We start from the raw sequence: 19,499 nt of genomic DNA, 5'->3' as shown, positions 1-19,499 counted from the left end.
CTCTCCTTTATTTTCCTACATTGCGCCCTTCGTATCGCTCAGCTCGCTCGATTTCACCCACGCTCGTGTGGCCTCCAAAATATTTTGTGACATCGTTTTTATTTTTATTTTGTCTCGCACATATCATCGGAAAATGAAAATGATAGATATGCGTTTATACAATAATAACTACACCTTCGGATATGAACGTTTCACTTGGTACGGCACCGTGTAAAGCTTCATGTGGGGTCAAGCAACCCACCGGTTCGTGTAAGGGGCCACTGATGTCGCCATTTCAGGACGTGAAGAAGCAGGAGAATAACGACGTGAGAAAGGGTGCAGAAGCCTTAACGGGTTCTTCCTACTCTGGAGCCAGCGCACCTTTCTATCACTTCAGCCCCCCAACAGGTTCATTCACGGAGAGCCTCAGGAACGATGTTGATAGACCACATTCGTTCATTGTAGATTTCATCGACCAATGTGTTGCCAACGGTGTTCCCGAATCGTTTATTGTTGATCATGTGCTTTTTATGACGAATGCTATGCGGGATCAAATTAACCTTACTGAAACGTTAGGCGTTCAGCGGCGAAGCGCAGGGCAAGGTGTGGTCAGGCAACGCCAAAAGTTGGATGAAGCAGATAAAGCAGCGAGAGCGGTCTCCATTTCAAGGGTCGAGAAAGGTGTTCAGCGAAACGGTAGTTCGTCTCTTTCTCTGGTTGAACAGTCGACCGCCAGGCCAACACCTATCAAGGATAAGAGTCCAGCATCGCATAAAAACAAAAGTTGTACAGGTAAGGGTGTGATCCGAAGAAAGCGAATAGAGAGCACGAGACCCACAAAAACGATATTTACACAGACACCACAGCCAATGTGTGTGAAGGACTCTTTCCGCGGATCGAAAGAAGGTGGAAGGATGGTGTTCCACGGATTCATGCGACCCACGGACGCCAGTAATAGAAAGGAAACACTGAAGTATGTTGATAGCTTTGAGTCATCTGCGCAGCGACTACCATCTCGTCAACAATCACAACCACGTGTGGAAACGCAGCAACGTAAAGTCACAAGAAGCGTATCTGCAAAGAGTAAACCGTCTGCCGTTGATGTTGCTACGGAAATGTCTCCGCGGGAAGAGTACCTAACGTGGTCCGATGGCGATTCTCCAGCAGCAAATTCACAGCAGACAGATAGAGTATCACCGATGACCAAAACACAAGAGAATCGTGCCGTATCTTCTACAGGTGTCAAATCTCTCCCTGTGAATAGTGATCTAAAACCCCAAGACAAGAAGCAGCACAAGAAAGAAGAATCACCAGCTCATACTGCCGAATTGATACTGAGAGAAGGAGGAGGGGTTGCTACTGCAGCACTTGTGAAGCGGGGTCGAAATCTATTTCGTATTGTTTCTTCTCCTCCCATTTCCATCGAAGTTCCTTTATTTTTTCCAAGCCAACAGCTGCAGATGTATATTGAGCGATGTGAGAGGAAAATGCGTGAAGCTATGCGGTTCTTAGACTCCACAAACAACGGTAGCTTCAATGTGATGCGATAGCTATTTAGAATTACGACAACCTGCGCTGGGAAGGGCTCTGTGCCTGCTGAATGATACAGGCGAGGTGGAAAAAACCAACAAAGGAATGGAAACGAAGCACAACGCTTATTTGTTGACAGGGCGCTGACTGAAAGAAGGAGACATACACCTAAGCCTCAACATAGTTTTATTCAGTCCACGCACGTTCGTTGGTGTTGCCCAAATTTTTATTGATGTGTGCTTTCCTCCCGGTTTCTTCTAACACCCTTTGCGGTCCACTAACCGTGTCATTGTTTTCATATTATTATTATTTTTTCGTTGCACTTCCATTTTTCACGAAATATGTGTTGTTTGTAGGTAGGTAGGTAACTTTGTGTCACATGACTGAGGTCTTCCGTGTGCAGTTGGTGTCTCTCTACCGCAGCCCCGAGGTGGTGGGTTGTACGGCCGAACCGGTACTGCACACGGAACTGGTTATTCAAGGCCAGGGGACCACACACGAGGGGCACCAGGAAAATGAACGAGGTATAATAATGGGTTCTGTGGGACTTCTTGCGAAACACCATTACGTAGCGATAGATGTGGTGAGTCATTTTGAGGAGGGCCAACCCTTGAGGATAGAAGATAGTCTCAAATCAATTAGAGCTAGGCCGCCGCCGTATATTCATGTGGAAGGTGGTGGACGTTTGTTTTTGTTACACCCCATAGAACACAATAGGTATTTACTCTCTGTTACGGTTCCCAAAACCGTGTGGCGATGGTTTGGCCCCACCGCATTACATGTTTTATTGTCAACAGCTGTTAGGGGTTACGAAATTGGAACAGACGTGGCGGCAGTTGCCTCTGTGCCGACGTATTACCCATTGCACAATCGCATAAGTGAGAATGCTACAGCGGTGCAGGACGCGCTAAGGACTCGGATGCAACAAGTGGTGGAATTTACGGCACATCTGACGGAGTGTATAAGTCAAGGGACGGTTTCCTCACCCACCATCTCGCAGGTGTCCGCACAGGTTGTTGCTTCTGTTAATAAAATGTGCAGCTGTAGCCCGTCTGCTTTGCGTCATAGTAACCAGTTTCGAGTGATGATGCAGAAATTAGTTTGGTCGGCCACAAATTTTTCCGAGTACACATCAATGAACGGGGCCATAGCCAGTGGTGGACTTTGCGATGGCTACAAACGTTTGGTAGTCACGGCATCTGCTGTGTGGCACCGTGGTGAGCCCGTATTCAGTTGCGGTTCCTGTGAGGACTTTCAGATGTACCTTCTACCAGCTGCTCTGACGACGTATATGTGCAGGTGCCTCGGTGAAGGTGCGCAACAAACCATCACTATAAAGTGCTTTGCGATGCACGCGAGGACGGGAGCTGATTGCCTTCGCGTTCCAGGTTATTTAAAACCAATGAGCCAACCACATCATGTTGGAGCGACAGTGTGTCTCTCTTTTGCCTCCGCTGGAGGGTGGTGTATCGCCCTTCAAATGGAAGTGGCATTGAATGACTTTACCGGCGCCCCCATGTCTCATATAGTATCCGGTGTGATAAAGCTTATCTCTACGACTCTTGAGGTTCCCCAGTTCACGAAGCTGATGGCCAATAAAAGCGCGGAAACCCTTCACTGTGCACCGTCTGCTTCCCTCTTCACCGCTGCGGCTTCTGGTGTTATGGAATCTGTGCGGCAGATCGGTATTTACCAACATTACTGCAGTAACGGCGCGTACGCTATCAACATATTACAGAATACTTGTATTTATCACTATTGCAAGGGCGACACTTCTCACCCAGGAGAGACGGCAGAGTGTAGGAATCCGTGGCCGGAAAGTTTGGATGCAGCTGCGCTTGAGCTGGTGCAGCTCACCTCCTTTTCTCTTCGTTATGGTAGTGGCCGCGCCTCGAGGAATGGCAGTGCTCTCTGCGCTGCGCCGCGCAGCTCATCACCGTTCACCATTCTTCGCACAAATGGGGCTGTGGTGGCGATGCTGGTTGTTCCATTGTTATTTCCCGATGCTGCTGTTGCTTTGCTGGTGCTAGAGTTGGCTCCTAGCGGTTCTACAGCGCCGGCAATCCGCGCCTTCGCATCGTGGCTGGCCGCAAAAGTTATGTAGGAGGGAACTTTGTGGAAATCACACTAAATGAAAGGTGGAAAGTGTAAATTACCTCTGCTGGATCGGGATATATATATATATGCGCTGTTGCCTCGTTGCTGTAGTCTTCACAACCCTTTTCATTCTTTTCTTCATTTTTTTTGCGTTTCACACGGTTGGAAACAGTGAACTTGCACGATGTCCCCAATGTTTAGTTGGTGATGCAATTTGGTGCAGCTGAACACAGTACAGTGGTATACACAAGCGCTTTTTGCTGTGTAACCAAGCGTACGACTAGTGTTTTGTGTATTCTACACTTTTACACGAATGTAATGTGGAGGAGGCGAACAGGGAACGTTTTTCTCTTTTTGCATTGTGATTCTTCGTAATTTTCTGCACAACGTTTGATGATTATTTGTTTCATAATTCATTGTTTATTTCCGCAAACTTCTGACATTCCTCCTCCTGATATGGCTTTTCATGCTCTATACACAGCGTCCGCTCCCTGCACAGTTTTTTGCGTTGTTTTTCCTCAATTGTTTTCTTTATTGACCCATCTCAAGGTGTCAGGAGGAGCACTGACCGCGGTGGAAATTCCACACTACAGGAGCTCATAGAGAAGAAGTGCAAATAGATACACTTACTGTTATTATTTTTGGTAGATAACTTAGCAAGTAATAACACACACACATACACACGCACACAAACAAGAGCATATAAATCATTATATATATACATATAAGGTAAATCCTTAACAACGTAAGAGAAAAGAAGAAGAAAAGGTCTAAGCTCATATACCCTTACTCTCTCCAATAATGCAGCGCTCACCTCAATCATATGAGAGCTTTCTTGACGACGAGGAACTTGTTAAGCAGCTGATTGAGGCTACCGACGTGGATGAAGTTGTAGAGCGCATGGAAATAGAGCGTTACCATCACATTGCGCCCTTGCTACGGGAAATGGGACCGTATAATTGTGACTCAAAGAAACAACCAGGCTCTACGTTATCGAACTCTCAGCAACAGCAGTGGAATAGAGACGAACCTTTTCACAATAATCCAGATGCGCGAACGAATGAAATGAAAAGAACACGCGATAGAGGTTTGCGTTACACCATGAATACCGCTTCCACCCCACCCCCGCCCCCACCAGAAACACTCTCCCCCATAGAGGATCCCCTTGAAAGGCCACGTGAGGAGATGAAGCCAACTAGAAGACGTTACACATCACCCGCACCCACGAAATCGCCATTACTCTCCAGCGAGAGAAAAAGGCAACCACCAACGTATGATGATCAGGACGAAAAACCTATCACCCATAGAATTCGTCGAAGACAAGCATATAGTGCGGAAAGGCTGAGACCACCAAAGAGCAACACAAGTCGAGGGAGGCCACTCTCGCCGGCTAACCCCAGAGGCTACGCTGGACAGCAGAGGGCTCGCTCTTATGATCGGAAACCACCACCCCCATCGTCACGGCGGATTTCCCCACAGGATGAGTGTCCGAACGGGTTGGGGAAGTCACCTTCTAGTTATTCCTACTTTCGCCCGGCAGCCACCGCAAAGCCAGCATGGAGGGGTGTAAAGAATGCCCAACGTTACATGGATCTGTTTGCACCTCCTGCTGCTAACCCATCCGAAAATCGTAGTCCATTGCGTCGGATTAAAGGTGGGTACATTGCGCCCCTTCCACCTCCTGACGGTCAATCAAGAAGAACACTATCGGCGAGGAAGCGTCCTCTTTCTCCGCCCGTTCCAGGCCGACGCCTAACACCACCAGTGGATCGTTACTTTCCTTTGAGCAGTGGTATTAGCCGGTGGGGCCGTATGGACAACGGCTATGATTCAGAACTAACTGACGCATCAGAGGATGTACATCCCTCAGATGATGCACTTCAAGGCTACGCTGGTTACGATAATTATGTTGTTATTCCCCCACGTGTCGTAGAGAGGGAGCGGTGCGTGAGAAACCGTGTGCCAACTATGTCTCCGGCACGCTCCAGTATTCTTGTGAGCCCATGTAGATGTTTTTCTTCCCCCTGTGAGAGGAGTGGATCCTCCGATGCACAGAGGATGTGGAGATCACCACAAAGGACCCAACGAGGAACAAGATCACCCCAGGTAAGATTATCACCAGCCGTGGATGATTCAAGAGAAAGTGAAAAGAACAAGAGCACGCGAGTGAAGAACGAAGACCTTAGTCGGAAAAATACTTGCGACGCAGGAATATCATTTCCTTCGCCGCGACAAAGGTTTAAGCCGCCCGACATGGTAACAAAGAAGGGAAATCACCGCGAAACCCAAACCTCTCCGCCACAACCCAGCCACAAGGAGGTCAAGAATGCCGCCCTTTCACCACGCACGCTTCCAGACGAGAAGACGCCCCGCCCGGACGGCACGACAGAGCAACCGAGTACCAAATCTCCATCCCTCCCCGCTTCCACGCGGGGGTCAAACATATCAGTTTCCTCGTCAGAAGGTGGGGGGAAGGATGAAGTTCCCATTGTGGATATTAGCAAAGAGAACAAGTCGTGTGACAACAGTCATTCACCTGACAGCGTTACTCATACATACAAAAATGTAGGAAATAAGATCTTGGATCGTAAAACTGCTGTAAGTCCGCGAGTCCACGATAAAGATAAGCGTGAGAGAAAGGGCAAGCGACAAAAGCGTATAAAACGGCGAAAAAACAATGCCCCTGACTCATCCACTGACCAGAGCAGTACGTCAGACTCAAGTTCATCAAGTAACTTTTCCAGCGGTACACCATTTGATGAGTCACGGACAACGGAAAGAAAGCGTCGTCATCGCCGTACTCATCAGAAGTCGGGTGGCGATTCGCACCGTCAGCAAAAGGGGAAATCAGCTCTAAGTTCCGACAACTCTCCTCTAAGAGATGATACGGCACACGCACAGGTGCCGAAAGTGTACCCCCCACTTACCAGCAGTCCTCAGAGAATTAGGAAACCTATTTGCCTACAACAGGATCCAGTTGTGCGACCGCAAGTGCAGTCAGCAAGCCGACCGCCTTTTGCGCAGACGGTACAGAGGCCTGTGTGCACTCCCGAACCGTTTATCTCATTTTCATCTCCTCCAAAGAGCAAGACGGATGTAAATGGCATTCAGCGCAGTGACAACGCAGGTCAAGGCGTTCCTTCTGTTAGCATACGAGTTGTGCCACCACCATCTCCAGGCCCACGTCGCGAACCGCCGAGCCCCACTGCCCCGAAAATGGGAGGAGTGAAGATTCCTTACATGTCGTATCTCCACACTTCGTCACCAACATCTGTAAGAGCTTCACAGTTGGGACCGGCGCAGCCGCAGCAGACCCAGTCAGCAGCATCTGCAGCGACCCCCAGAAACGGAACTGGTGAACCCGTGTGGCGGAGCAGTGGTCATGATAGCGTTGGACGGAGTAATACGAGGGAACCTCATTTAAGGAGGAAGTGGGCTATTTGTGGGCATACACAGATACGTTCCCCACCGAGGGGTGGACGTTGTTCGTCGCAGCCTCCCCATCTACAGGCGCATGAATGGACGGCTAACGGACAACGAATGACAACAACTCGTCAAATTACTGAGCCGCCCCTCCCGATCACACCACGGCGGTCGGGCGCCACCACTCCTCAAAGACCAAACGGATCATGCGTAAAGATAATCTCCAGCCCCTCGAGGGTAGCGCAGCACTGATGGTTGTAGACGAGCGAGTGTGCGCGTGGAGGCAAGGCTTTACACTAAGGGGTGCTTGCGGTTTTACTATATGGAACTTTCATGCACATTTGCAATATTTTAAGAAAGGCTGCCAAACAGTTTGGTGGTTCTCTTAGTGTTTTGAGATATATATTTTACCCCTTAGGTGTGTTAAAACTACTACATAGAGCAACAGTGTGCGAGGTGACGAAACATAAAGTTCTTTTACTTGTTTTTTTTAATTACGAATGCTTCTTTTTTTTTTTTTTGAGGGGAAGTGTGAACTACTGCGATGCTGTTCTTTATTAGATGCTGAGCGAAACGAAAGGGTACTGGATATAAGCGAAAAGAAAATAATGGGCAGTAGAATAGGGAAAGAGATTGTTGGAAGGGAGCGGGAGACAAGTGGAATGGGGTTTGGTAGAGGGAGTGGTAGATGCATCTGCTTCAGTTAGAAGCGTTTATGTTGTTTTCCTATATTTTTTATGACCGTTTAAAGCATGCGGACATATATATATATATATATATATATATAAACCCTTTTCTGTCTTTTCTTTTCCGTTGTTATTAAGCGTGGGAGCACACAAGGAAACGTGGAACAACACTAAATTTAACCAATTTACGCGTTCTGGGCTGCATTACCTTACCGTCACCTTCACTTCTTTTCTATTTGTCTATGACGCATTTCTCTTGTTTGTGTGTCTTTCTTTTTCCTTCTACTTGGTCTGCTTTCATGGGGGTTGCCGTAAACCTACTGGAACCCCCTGACAACGGAAATGTTGTATTGAGGTGCTGGATCGTGCAGTGAAGGGGGGTTGGCTATTGGGTGCTAGAGTTCCCCGCACATAAGTACAATATAATTTTGTGTGCGCGCAGTTACGCACTTTTTTCGTTTGTACAGCTAAGAGAGACCGTTGACGATGATGACCAGCAGTCCGAGTTCCATTGAAGTGCCCCACTCGTGGGCGGAGAAGTACAAACCAAAAACCATTGCACAGATGTGTTACCCCGTTACCGCAAATAAGTTGAAGCAATGGATGGAAGAATTTGAAGCCAATAGTTCCAAAATGAGGGGAGCACTACTCTCGGGACCACCTGGTGTTGGTAAGACGACATCTGTTTATGTTGTGGCTTCCGAGCTCGGGCGTGTTGTTGTTGAATACAACGCCAGCGACTTCCGCAGCAGAAAATCACTGCGGGAGAATGTTAGCACCGTAGTTAATAACCGCACTTTCAGCAACACTTCCTCGTCCTACGCTAATATTGTGCTGCTGATGGACGAAGTGGATGGGTGCGACATTGGCGGCGTCGGAGAAGTTATTCAAATGATCAAGAATACCAACGTGCCAATCATCTGCACGTGCAACGACCGGTGGCATCCAAAATTGCGCTCACTGCTGAACCACGTGGAAGACATCCGCGCTGGTCGACCCCCGTGTAACATAGTTGCCAACTACCTTTGTGATAAGGTACTGGCTCGCGAAGGCATCTCTCTTTCTAAACAGCTTCTGCAGGACATCATACAACGATCGGGAAGCGACATCCGCAGCATGCTCAACAATCTGCAAATGTGGTGCATCAACCAAACATCACTTCAGCAGAAGAAACTTGCGGAGTGCGCACTGCAGTCAGCAAAAGATGGTGATGTTGGCCTATTTGAAGCCGCCGAGGTATTTCTTCTGCAGGGGTCGTCGCGTGGTAGGCCCCGTTCCATTGAAGAGCTCCAGTCCACGTTCTACAACTCGGACCTTGTGGACATGTTCGTGCAGGAAAACTACCTTCACTTCAAACCTGAGGACCGTGATTGGATGGATGCAGTTGCCGAGGCAGCGTCTTCAATTTCACTCTCGGATCTAGCGCAACGTATTATGTTCTTTGAGAACAACTGGTCCGTATCCCGGTCCCACGTACTTCTCTCCAGTATTATACCGTGTGCCCTAACTCGTGGTCATTACGAAACTTTTGTAACAGGGCAGCAGGCCATATTTGATCGACAACGCCCTGTGAAGTTTCCTTCATGGCTTGGTCAAAATTCAGCTGCTGGTAAAAACAAAAGGCTGCTTCGGTGCTTGACATTTCAGGCGATGGGTCACTCGAAGGGTATTAGCGGTACACAAGAGGATGTTCTGCTTGATTACATACCACGTGCCTGGGAGAGCAGACTTACCGACCCATTAGCACAACGGGGGAAGGATGCCATTCCGGAAGTAATTGCTTTCATGGATCAGTACCACATCATGCGTGATGACTGGGAATTTATCCAGTCTGTTGCACACTTTAAGAAAATGCAGTCGGCGTCTCCAAACCCTGCTGCAGGAGATATTCCAGGAGGTATAAAAGCAGCCTTCACGCGAGAGTTCAACAAGACACATCGTTTGGAAAGCTTTGCGAAGGGGGCGCTGCAACGGGTTGCCACCGATGGAATAGGGTTTGGAGAGGGGGAAGAAGACAACGAGGAAGAAGGAAGTGTTGCGGGAGCCTCACGCCCCACTGCGAAGAAAGCTTCCGCGAAAACTGCCGCGAAGCCGAAGAAGGCGGCGAAAAAGGAAGGTAACGAGAATGCAAAACCGAAGAAAGCGGCGGCCAAGACGGCGAAACCTGCGGGTAGGCGGGGGAGGAAAGCCACTCTTGTCGACTCTGATTCGGAACCGGAGTTTGAGAGCTACAGTTCCGATGACTATTAGAGGTAACAAACCGTTCAAGTATGCACATGAACACAAACACGTTAACGCCTCATGTGACCGTGTATGCGATTTATTGAACGTGTGAATGGAGGTGCCAAAAGGGGGGAGGTGAAATCTAGGAATCATACAAGGGAATACATGTTATTGTCCTGCAGAAAATTGCTTTTCTGCTCAGCACCCGACATATTGGTATGAATGCTCACATATACAATGAGCGGTTGGGAGGAGCAGTCAAGCAGTGATGTGGAAGGGGAATGGGAGGAAGGAAATAGTGACGTGGCGAGAGTACATTTATAAAAATAAAGGAAGCACAATAGGGTAACATGCTAGAACTTAAAAGATGCGCGAAAATACTTGGTGCACCCGTTCGCTACTCTCCAATCCACTGTCCCCCCGCAGCCGCGCACCTTCTATATTCTACGGGGCAGGGAAAATAGCCTTTTCTTTAATTTTTGTGAACCCCCACAACATGCTCGAAACCTGAGGTCACCTGCTTTACTTTTATAAAAAAGTTGAAAATTTACTCTTTGTAAACGCTATTCATCTGTCGTTTACTCATTCCTCCCATTCGCAGCGACGTTGTACTATTCTTTGGGTGTATGTAGTGTCCTGCCTCTAACCTCAACCGTTTAGGTTTCTCTTATTTTCTTTTCTCTGCTTCAATAATCTCCTAGTTGTGAGCGCTTCGGTTGTGTTAGGCTACTAACGCAGTTGGCTCTCACACTGATCAAGGTGCGACAACTGCACTCTTGTACCTACATCGCATTTACACAAATACATTGGTGTGAGACGCGTGTGATTCAATGATGACGCAAAACGTGAAACAGGTGCAAGTAGGAAAGCATTCTTTTCCATTGTATTCTCACCCTGCCATCCGTGAAACTGCCGGAACCGAGGCGTACGTTGAACGCGTTGTTCAAAAACATCAGAACAGCCCACGAGTACGAAACTCCGTTAATTACGTGGCGCGAAAGCTCCGACAAATCGGAGCAATGAAAACCCTGAACCCCGAAGAACATCAGGTTGGTGAAGAAACATCGTGCGCGAAGTCCGCGCGCACCGACAGAAAACACAGTTACTCACCCTCTCCATTTGAGGGGAGGATACCAGCGGCATTAAAAAGCGCAAAGAGGAACAGCGAAGTTTGTAAAACGCCCATGGGTAAATTACAAGCTCCCTGCTCTCCAACCGTATGTGGGTACCCGTTACCGTACCCCAGGTCGTTATCGCACAATCTTTTCAATGTCATTCAAGATACGAGGAGAAAGGGGAAAACAAACACCGAACAAAGTGAATTGAAGAACGAGGGTGATCCTCTCACCTTGTCGCCCATTGTTCCAAAGGTTGATACTTCACCTGCTACGGAAAGCAAAGGACGTAGACGTGAGGAAAAACCTCTGGCACATGAGGGACAACTGCTCAAACATAAACTTGATGTGTGGAGAGATCTGTTTCTTGCCTCTGCTGCGCAGCAATTGGCTGCAAGCGGCCACCCCCGCTCGCGGCGTGACGATGCAGGAAATGTTTTTTATTCTAACATTTCGTGTTATCTTAAGGAGGGATGTATTGTGAAATCAGAAGACACGGACCTGCGTACTGGGCCGAGGGATCACCTTAGGGTTCAAGGTGCCTATTTGTCACACTTAGCACCCGAGGCGTTTGCCAATTTGCACGTCACGCTGGACGGTAATACTTTTGTTCTTCGTAATGTACAACGGACATCGCCTACTATAAAGCAAATATCAGAGGAACTGTGCGAGGAAAGGGGAATTAGATTGTTGCCAACCGCAATGCAAAAGAAGGTGGCGTACCTGGTTTCACAGGTGAGCACCTCGACGAAAGAGAGGGCGGGCACCATCAGTGGCAAAAAAGGGTTGGCAACCTCCAAATGGAAGCATACAAATTCTCTACAAACATGTAAACATTCTTTGAACATGGAGCTACCGGAAGTAACGTACCGCAGTCGCGTGCTCTCGACCATACGTGAGGGTGCATACGGGTCACCGTTTCAAAAAGGCTGCAAGATGTGAATATCGCTTTATTTTGTTGTTGCGGCGTAATCTAATTGCCCTTTGTGTACACAACTGGAAGAAAATGGAACAGTGTATCGCCAAACTTACTCTTTCCTCATTATTTTATTTACATCTATTTCTGCCCAAGTGTGCGGGTACTTCATTTTCCATCAGAGGGTTGATGCCCCACCAACTGATTTTCCCCTTTATGATTCTGCTTTGATAACTGTACAAGGAGGAGGACGAAATTCAGACACGAAACAAGTGGTCTCAGCTTCATCGGTTGCTAATGAACAAATCCGCAAAAAAGAAGGGTCTCTCCATGGAAGAAAAGGTGTCGCGTATTGAAACTTGGTTTGTTAACAATCCGTCGCCTTACACGTTGAAAGATTTAATTCAAATTCTACCCAAGGCGACGGGCGTGATCCCACAGTCCGTGGAAGAGTGCATGGAAATCCTTGTCTCGGAAAATCGTGTGCGGCAGAAGAAAGTGGGTGTTCATGTTCTTTTTTGGCGTTTTCCCCAAACTGCTACCCAACGGTTGGCCGGCTCTATGGGAGAGAAAACAACAACCACAGAATTAGCCAAATACCTTAGTATGTCAGAAGATGAGCTTCGGACGGAACTTCAAACTTTGAAGAAGACAGAGAAAGATATTCGTCAGCGGATAAAAGAGACTCAGGCATCCATTGGGGATGACAACGCTGTTCAAAAGGATGCAGAGCAAATACGAAGTCTTCAGGGTGAAGTCAAGATACTGGAAGAGCAACTCAATCAACTTGCCCTGTTGGATCCAGCATTCGTTGAAAAACTGAAGGCCGCAACAGTGGTAGCGTGGGAATCTGCCAACCGCTGGACAGACAACATGTACTTACTTGAGCAGCATATCTCACGGAAGATGGGGATGAGTGCACGGGAGCTGCGTGCTCAGCTGCAGCTTCCTCTAGAGGTGGAATACATTGAGTATGATGAGCTTCTGCCGTCAGCAACGAGTGGGGGTAAATCAGCATGTACATCTTCAGGAAATTCTTGTGCGTCACCTCTAATCTGCACCGTCGATGCCACTCACGGGGGAGGCAACAGTCAAGAAGTACCGGCAGCATTCCACATTGAGGAAGGCCACACCCAAAATATCAATGAGGAAGCGGGGGAAGCATTAACTGAAGGTGGATGTGATGTGAAACCTCATGAAGACGTTGAGAATGAAACCTCTAACACCTTAAGGAAGGAGAGGGATGGAAAGAAGCGTGGCAGGGGGAGACCTCCACTGGAGAATGCTAAGAAAGATGACAATATGGTTAATGCTCCCTCAGTTAAAAAGAAAAAGAATGAAAAGGACAGACCACCTGCTGCGAGTAATACTGATGCACTCACGCCGGCCAGACAACGGCGTTGCCGAAGGTAACCAAACTCGTTAGTCCAAGAAATAGCGTGCTGCTTTGAATCCCTTTTCTAACAGAACAAGCACAGAATACCTTTCCTTGAACGGCAGACAGACTTAAACAGTCATTGCCGCAATTTTTAAATATATCATATTCGGCTTGCGTTCACAGACTTGTGTTACACATTTTATGTTGCTATTATTATTTTTTTTTTTTGGAGGGGAAGGGGAGCCCAACTCTTGAAGAAGGGTCGTTCGCATGCAACAAGAAATGTTATCAAAGAGCATATTGTTACTTTTCAACGTTTTATTGTAACGAGTAAATACCTCTCCAAATCCTCCACGTTTCTTTTATTTGAGGAGAGCGAGCGTGTCGAATTCTCTCTCTCTCTCTCTCTATATATATATATATATATACCTTCTCACTCCTTCCGAACCCGCTGTGTGTTGAAAATATTGTTTAATACTTATTTTCCTTTAAGCGGACGGTTGGAAGTGTCAGAGCTTTTGGTAAGTTGTTAGAAGATATAGGCAAAGAAAATGATTCCCGGTCCGTATTCTTAACGAACTGATCCTTTTATTTTTTCTACACGCATTCTGCCAAACTCAAGCACGCAATGCGCCATCGAGGGAAAGACTTGCATATGGGTGTCTTGAAGCACAGTTAGTGCGTGTGGGTGTGGTTTTGATTCCATTGTTGACCGCATGCCCATTGATTTTGTTGCCCTTTTTTAAATTTTGTAACATTGTTGCTTGTGTGTGTGTGTGTGTGTTTTATTTTCAACTTTATTCATTTATTTAATAGAGCTTTATTTATCTATTTTTTTTTTTCGTTTGTGGAGTTAATGATATAGGTTCTTTACTTACCTCACCACCACTCTTCTAATTTAGGCTAAGAGTAAGTGAGAAGCTTTAATGAGAAAATAAATAAATAAATGAGTCTGTAACTCACCTTTTGGTGTGGTCCTTTTGGGGGATAATTTTTTTTTCTTAACCCTTGTGTCGACTTTTTTTAAAAAACTTTTCTGTTTCCTACTTTTTCATGATCTGTCTTTTTAACAACATCCGTTCATTACATGGTAATGTTCAAAAACACACACGCACAAAAAAAAAAAAGAAGAGTGAGAAAGGTAGCGAAGTCGCTATTCAATTGACTGGTCAGGTGGTGGAAGAGAGTGGCATTTCATCCTTTCACGACTATAGAGGTTTATAGTAATGTCAGGAACAACTTCCATTCGAGAGGCGATAGCGCGGTTTGAAGATGCGGAATACAAACGTCGCACGATGGAGATGACAGAAGAGGCAAAAGCTGAAGCCCCGCGTGTTGTCGCCTCGGAGGAGGCTCGTGTTTTGCTAATTGGAATGCTACCTCCTATTGTGAAGATGGACAAGGACATTACGACGCTGGTGAATTGCGAACACCTTGCGCTCTCCACAAATGCCATTGAGAAGATAGGACCTGGGTTGAAAGAGCTCAAGAAACTAAAGGTTCTGTCACTCGGTCGAAATGCCATCCGAAAGATTGAGCAACTAGACATCCCGCATTTGGAACAACTGTGGCTCTCTTATAACAAAATCGACAAACTCACTGGACTGGATAAACTAAAGAGCCTTAAGGTGTTATATATGAGTAACAACCTTATCAGCAGTTGGACGGAGATTGACAGGTTGGCTAATCAATGCCCTGAACTCATTGAAGTACTTTTTAAAAACAACCCCATTCACAATAACGCCCCATCAGAAAAAGAGTACCGCTGTATGATATTGCAGAGGCTTCCACGGTTGACGAAGCTCGATGGTGTACCAGTGGATCCGGAAGAGAAGGAAGAGGCGGAGCGCGGCCGGTAAGAGTGCATGAACGAACACATTCATACATTTACATTAAGTTTGCATAGATGTGACTAACACACTGGTGGTGAGAAAGGGAACACAACTGAGTGCTCACATCAGGTAACAAATCTGCCGCTGCGACTCAGTGCGGTATTTTGGAAGCAGTGTGAAGACGAGACGGTAAAAAGGTGCTGAACTTCAAGTCAGTAAGTCGGCAGCTATCGGTGTGTGTATGTGCTACTCGAAATCACTCCACGGGGTTCGTTTTTCTTTTTTTCAGATTCGGTGTTTTAGATGTACGCCTCCAAATGTGTTAAGGAGACAAAGAAATTAAAGAAAAGAGAAGGTAATGGTGAGAAGGAGGATGTAAGAGAGCCCAGAGAAAATAAAAGAATCTCTCACATATCCTCTGTTTTCTCCTCTTCTTTGTATGTGTTTTGTGTGTTTTGGTTCCTTCTGCCTTGTATGTGAGTGAAAAAATAACGTGTGGTGATGAATGGTGCAAGGGAAGGAGGAGTTGTGACCTGCTAAGGAACTGTAACTGAATTACTTTTACTTATGTGGTGACGTGCGTAAGTAGTAGAAGCAAAGAAAGAGGAAAAGTTGGCATGTTACTGCAGTGGAGGTTTATCTCCTGTTTATGTAAATTTGACTCCTACCACTAGGGATATCACTTCCTGACATAGTGGCAAGCTATGAAATGTTATCATTAGATGAATGAATACTTACCACTACTGTTATCATCCCCTTCACGCTGAATGGATCGTGAGGGAGTGAGATATTCAACACCTTGTGCTCAAAAGAATGCAAAATTTTTTTTTATCAGTTCAATTTAAGAACTTTTTTCCACCACGTTTGTTCCCCCTATTGACTGTAGCTGTTTTTCAAGAAAGTGAGTGCGCACCAAATGGATGGCGATGAATTATTCGTTTTAACACCCAGTGACGATGGGGACTTAAGCCAAGCAGGAGACGAAGGGAAGGGTGGCCCCGAAGGCAATGAAAACAGAGAGGGCTCATCAACGGCAGCATCCGCTTCCATCACCGAATTGGAGTTTCTGTTTTTACGTAAACCTTTAAATGCTCCGCTGGTCAAAGGGTCTATAACCTACGGTAAATTAAACGAAGGTAACGCGCAGAACCAACAAAGTCCACAAGTTCAGGTTGATGTGAAGAAGGAGGAATCATCGTCGTCAAACGGTGGCGTTTCACTAGGTGTGGGTAGCGATGTACAACGCGTAACAATTGAGAGTAAAACAGCAAGTACCCTTTTGTCCACGAATGTACAGGCAGAGGCGGCAGTTAATATCAGAATGCTACGTGCGATGACGTCTGCTGATGTACGTAGCGTTCTGAAGCCCTTTTTCCACAAAAACCAAACCTCGATGGAATATTTCGAGAAAGTAACCACTCAGTTGAAGGAAAAAGTGATTGCTGGTAAGATTTTAGACGAAAAGGAAAAGGACATGTTAGAACGTTGGCGACTGTTGGTGAATATATCAAACTGGGGTGACGGAAGTCGGAAAGCAGATGATGTCCTCTTTCCACCCGAACTTGTTCAACCAGCTGAAGCACTTTTGGAACCGGGGTGGAGTAGTAATAAAACGGCAGCAGACGAAACAACAGCTTGTCCACCGCCAACAAACGGTTGCAAGATATATTTGCGCGCCCATCAACTGAAGGGAATTCGTTTCATGTGGAGTATTCTGGCGGAGGGACCCGTTGGTCAGGTTCCTGCTGTTGGTTGCATTCTTGCACACACAATGGGACTTGGGAAGACTTGTCAGGTAATCATTTTCCTTCACCTTTTCCTGGATATGTTGCGGAAAATGGGTGGAAGTTGGTACAAATCAAAAAAAAAGCAGAGGAGGATATTAATCGTTGTACCAAAGTCGACACGGGCCGTGTGGATTGAAGAGTTTAACATGTGGTCAAAATTCTTTCCTCGCGATAAACGTATTGTTCCGTTGTCAGTGGAAGACTGCACAAGAGTGGGACAACGTGTGAGGGCGTTTAATGAATGGAAGACGAATGGTGGTGTTTTACTGGCGGGATATGAAATGCTGCTAAATGTCGCCAAGTGCATTGGAACCACTAGTCAGGAGGTATGGAACCCTTCAAGCTATGTTGATCTTCTTGTATGTGACGAAGCTCATCGTCTCAAATCTGAAAATTTACAAATTGCCAACGTGTTACGAAGCTTCAATCCACTTCGCCGGCTCCTGATCACAGGAACACCGCTGCAGAATCACCTAAAGGAGTACTGGGCTATGGTGGACATGGCCGTTTGGAAATACTTTAACAAGCAGCGCTTCTCACAGTTCTTTGTCAGTCCAATAGAAGCCGCTGCAGACCAAAAGGCGAGCTTGGATGAGGTGACAGTTGCACGAATGAAGACTTTTGCACTTTCACGAGAGCTAAGGAATTTTGTTCAATGCGCTGATGGAACAGCACTGAGGAAGGAACTGCCACCTTTGCACGAGTATGTTGTCGTTCTTCCGCTTTCTCAGAGTCAAGCAAAACTGTACAACGAATTTCTGCAGTTAGCAAGGCATAGTGGTGCAAGACATCGTGCCTTCCTGGAGATAGCAATAGCTATTAATAAAATTTGCGCGCATCCACAACTTCTCTATGCAACCGGATTTGCCACAGGCGAAGAAGGACAAAGCGAAGCCTTGGGGCTACTGTCGGATGGTGAAGGGGATGATAATTTTATGACTGAATGCCCCGAGGCTGGGCAGGAAAATGTGGCCCTTCGAAGCAAACGGCGGGGGTTGTGCCAACCCCCTCCAGGGTATGTTCCCATGCCTGAAGAGGGAACCAAACTGTACGTTTCTATTTTAATAATTAAAGCGGCCGTGTTGCGGGGTGAGCGGTGCCTGTTTTTTAGTATGTCTACTAAATTGTTAGATATCTTTGAGGGCATTATAGCCGAGATGAACGATCGGTGGTTGAAGGATGGCTCTCTCAGCCGCCCCATTGTTTTCTGCAGATTGGATGGCCGTAAGACAGAGTGGGAACGGTCTGAGGCGCTACGGTCCTTTGCCTCGTCTACTGGTGCTGACCTTTTCCTTTTGAGTACTAAAGCGGGTGGTATCGGGTTGACCATTACATCCGCAACCCGTGTCATAATAGCGGATGGTAGTTTTAACCCTGCTGACGACACACAAGCTATTGGACGTGCGTATCGATATGGGCAGACTCAACCGGTTTACGCATACCGCCTTGTTTGCTATCAAACCTTTGAACACCGTATGTTTCAGCAGAAGTTGGCAAAGGAGTGGCTCTTCCGCACGGTTGTGGAAGAAGCCTCGTTGAAACGTGATTCGTTGTCAGGGCTCCGAATACAACCCATTTATGAACTTCTAAACAGCAAACAAAATGTGAGAAGTGGGCCCCAACAATTGACCGACGAGCAGCGCCAATCAACAACCTCCATCACCTCTGAGGATGCCGTACTCGCCGATGTGTCGAAACACATTCTGTACGCTGAGCGACATTCCATGTTTCTACAACGGGATGAAACTACCAACCTCACTGCTGAAGAGCGATTTTTCCGGGAGGAGTATGAAAAGAACCGCCTGTTTGACACGGATAACATGCCGGATCCGGTGGAGGGAGCTCAATTGCGGGAGGTGTGGAAACAAAACTTTCATAAAAGTCAGTTGGAGCCCCAGGCCAAAACGCTGGGTGCTTTGCTAGATAACATAATTAAGTCACGTGCCGAAGCAGACCCACAACTGGCTGACCTCCTGAGTAAGATGGGCATTGTAAGGAAAGGAATTGATAATCTTGTGGTTGATGCAAGTGATGAACCAAACAATTCAGAAGTTACGGAGCGGCCGCAAGCAAACCAAAGGAATAGTCGCCGCGACGATGAAAATGAGTCGAAGGGTTACTTGCCTGAACCCAAAGCCCCACGCCTGGAGTCGGTTCCCCGCGTCCGGCGAGGTTTGGGGGGAAACACTTCCGCACAAAGTGTGCTTTCCCATTCTAATGCTGATAGCAGTTGTGTTGGCCCCTTCGAACCGCTTGTCGATCCAAAATTTTACGGAGAACTGCGACATGGGGGGAGCCCCTATCGACCCATATACGTTGATGACGATACTGTCTAGAAACAAAGCCACGTTATGTGAGCATGTTTGGAAATATTTTTGTGCGCTATCGGTTAATTGGAGATATCACCTCTTAAGTAACATCACTTGTACCCTCTACCTTTGCTTCCCCCTTCTTTCCTTTCCCTCTCAGACATGCAAAAACGTTATTTTTCACTTGTGGTGACGGAATAGAAAAAAAGAGTGAAGAAAACACA

The 19,499-nt window shown here is 46.9% G+C and overlaps 8 protein-coding genes across 8 annotated transcripts; all 8 read left to right on the top strand.

The window, feature by feature from the left end:
* Positions 1–182: 182 nt before the first annotated feature.
* Positions 183–1,529, top strand: TEOVI_000486900 (uncharacterized protein; the record flags this gene model as incomplete). Its single annotated transcript, XM_067221704.1, has 1 exon — positions 183–1,529. One exon carries the CDS (start codon positions 183–185, stop codon positions 1,527–1,529), a length of 1,347 nt encoding a protein of 448 aa, XP_067077805.1.
* Positions 1,530–1,888: 359 nt separating this feature from the next.
* TEOVI_000486800 (uncharacterized protein) lies at positions 1,889–3,613 on the top strand (the record flags this gene model as incomplete). Its single annotated transcript, XM_067221703.1, has 1 exon — positions 1,889–3,613. One exon carries the CDS (start codon positions 1,889–1,891, stop codon positions 3,611–3,613), a length of 1,725 nt encoding a protein of 574 aa, XP_067077804.1.
* Positions 3,614–4,407: 794 nt separating this feature from the next.
* On the top strand, positions 4,408–7,281 carry TEOVI_000486700 (uncharacterized protein; the record flags this gene model as incomplete). The annotated part of the gene is made up of 1 exon (XM_067221702.1): positions 4,408–7,281. One exon carries the CDS (start codon positions 4,408–4,410, stop codon positions 7,279–7,281), a length of 2,874 nt encoding a protein of 957 aa, XP_067077803.1.
* Positions 7,282–8,201: 920 nt separating this feature from the next.
* On the top strand, positions 8,202–9,965 carry TEOVI_000486600 (replication factor C, subunit 1, putative; the record flags this gene model as incomplete). Its single annotated transcript, XM_067221701.1, has 1 exon — positions 8,202–9,965. The coding sequence occupies one exon, from the start codon at positions 8,202–8,204 to the stop codon at positions 9,963–9,965; it is 1,764 nt and encodes a 587-aa protein (XP_067077802.1).
* Positions 9,966–10,768: 803 nt separating this feature from the next.
* Positions 10,769–11,995, top strand: TEOVI_000486500 (uncharacterized protein; the record flags this gene model as incomplete). The annotated part of the gene is made up of 1 exon (XM_067221700.1): positions 10,769–11,995. The coding sequence occupies one exon, from the start codon at positions 10,769–10,771 to the stop codon at positions 11,993–11,995; it is 1,227 nt and encodes a 408-aa protein (XP_067077801.1).
* A 271-nt stretch (positions 11,996–12,266) lies between these two features.
* On the top strand, positions 12,267–13,382 carry TEOVI_000486400 (Mnd1 family, putative; the record flags this gene model as incomplete). Its single annotated transcript, XM_067221699.1, has 1 exon — positions 12,267–13,382. The coding sequence occupies one exon, from the start codon at positions 12,267–12,269 to the stop codon at positions 13,380–13,382; it is 1,116 nt and encodes a 371-aa protein (XP_067077800.1).
* A 1,191-nt stretch (positions 13,383–14,573) lies between these two features.
* On the top strand, positions 14,574–15,206 carry TEOVI_000486300 (dynein light chain, putative; the record flags this gene model as incomplete). Its single annotated transcript, XM_067221698.1, has 1 exon — positions 14,574–15,206. One exon carries the CDS (start codon positions 14,574–14,576, stop codon positions 15,204–15,206), a length of 633 nt encoding a protein of 210 aa, XP_067077799.1.
* Positions 15,207–16,095: 889 nt separating this feature from the next.
* On the top strand, positions 16,096–19,302 carry TEOVI_000486200 (SWI/SNF-related matrix-associated actin-dependent regulator of chromatin subfamily-related, putative; the record flags this gene model as incomplete). Its single annotated transcript, XM_067221697.1, has 1 exon — positions 16,096–19,302. One exon carries the CDS (start codon positions 16,096–16,098, stop codon positions 19,300–19,302), a length of 3,207 nt encoding a protein of 1,068 aa, XP_067077798.1.
* Between the last annotated feature and the right edge of the window lie 197 nt (positions 19,303–19,499).

This window comes from Trypanosoma equiperdum (genome assembly GCF_001457755.1).
Source record: "Trypanosoma equiperdum strain OVI genome assembly, contig: ctg_1480, whole genome shotgun sequence".
Lineage (NCBI taxonomy): Eukaryota > Euglenozoa > Kinetoplastea > Trypanosomatida > Trypanosomatidae > Trypanosoma > Trypanosoma equiperdum.
The sequence above is the reverse complement of the archived record's forward strand: the minus strand, read 5'-3'. Positions and strand labels throughout refer to the sequence as shown.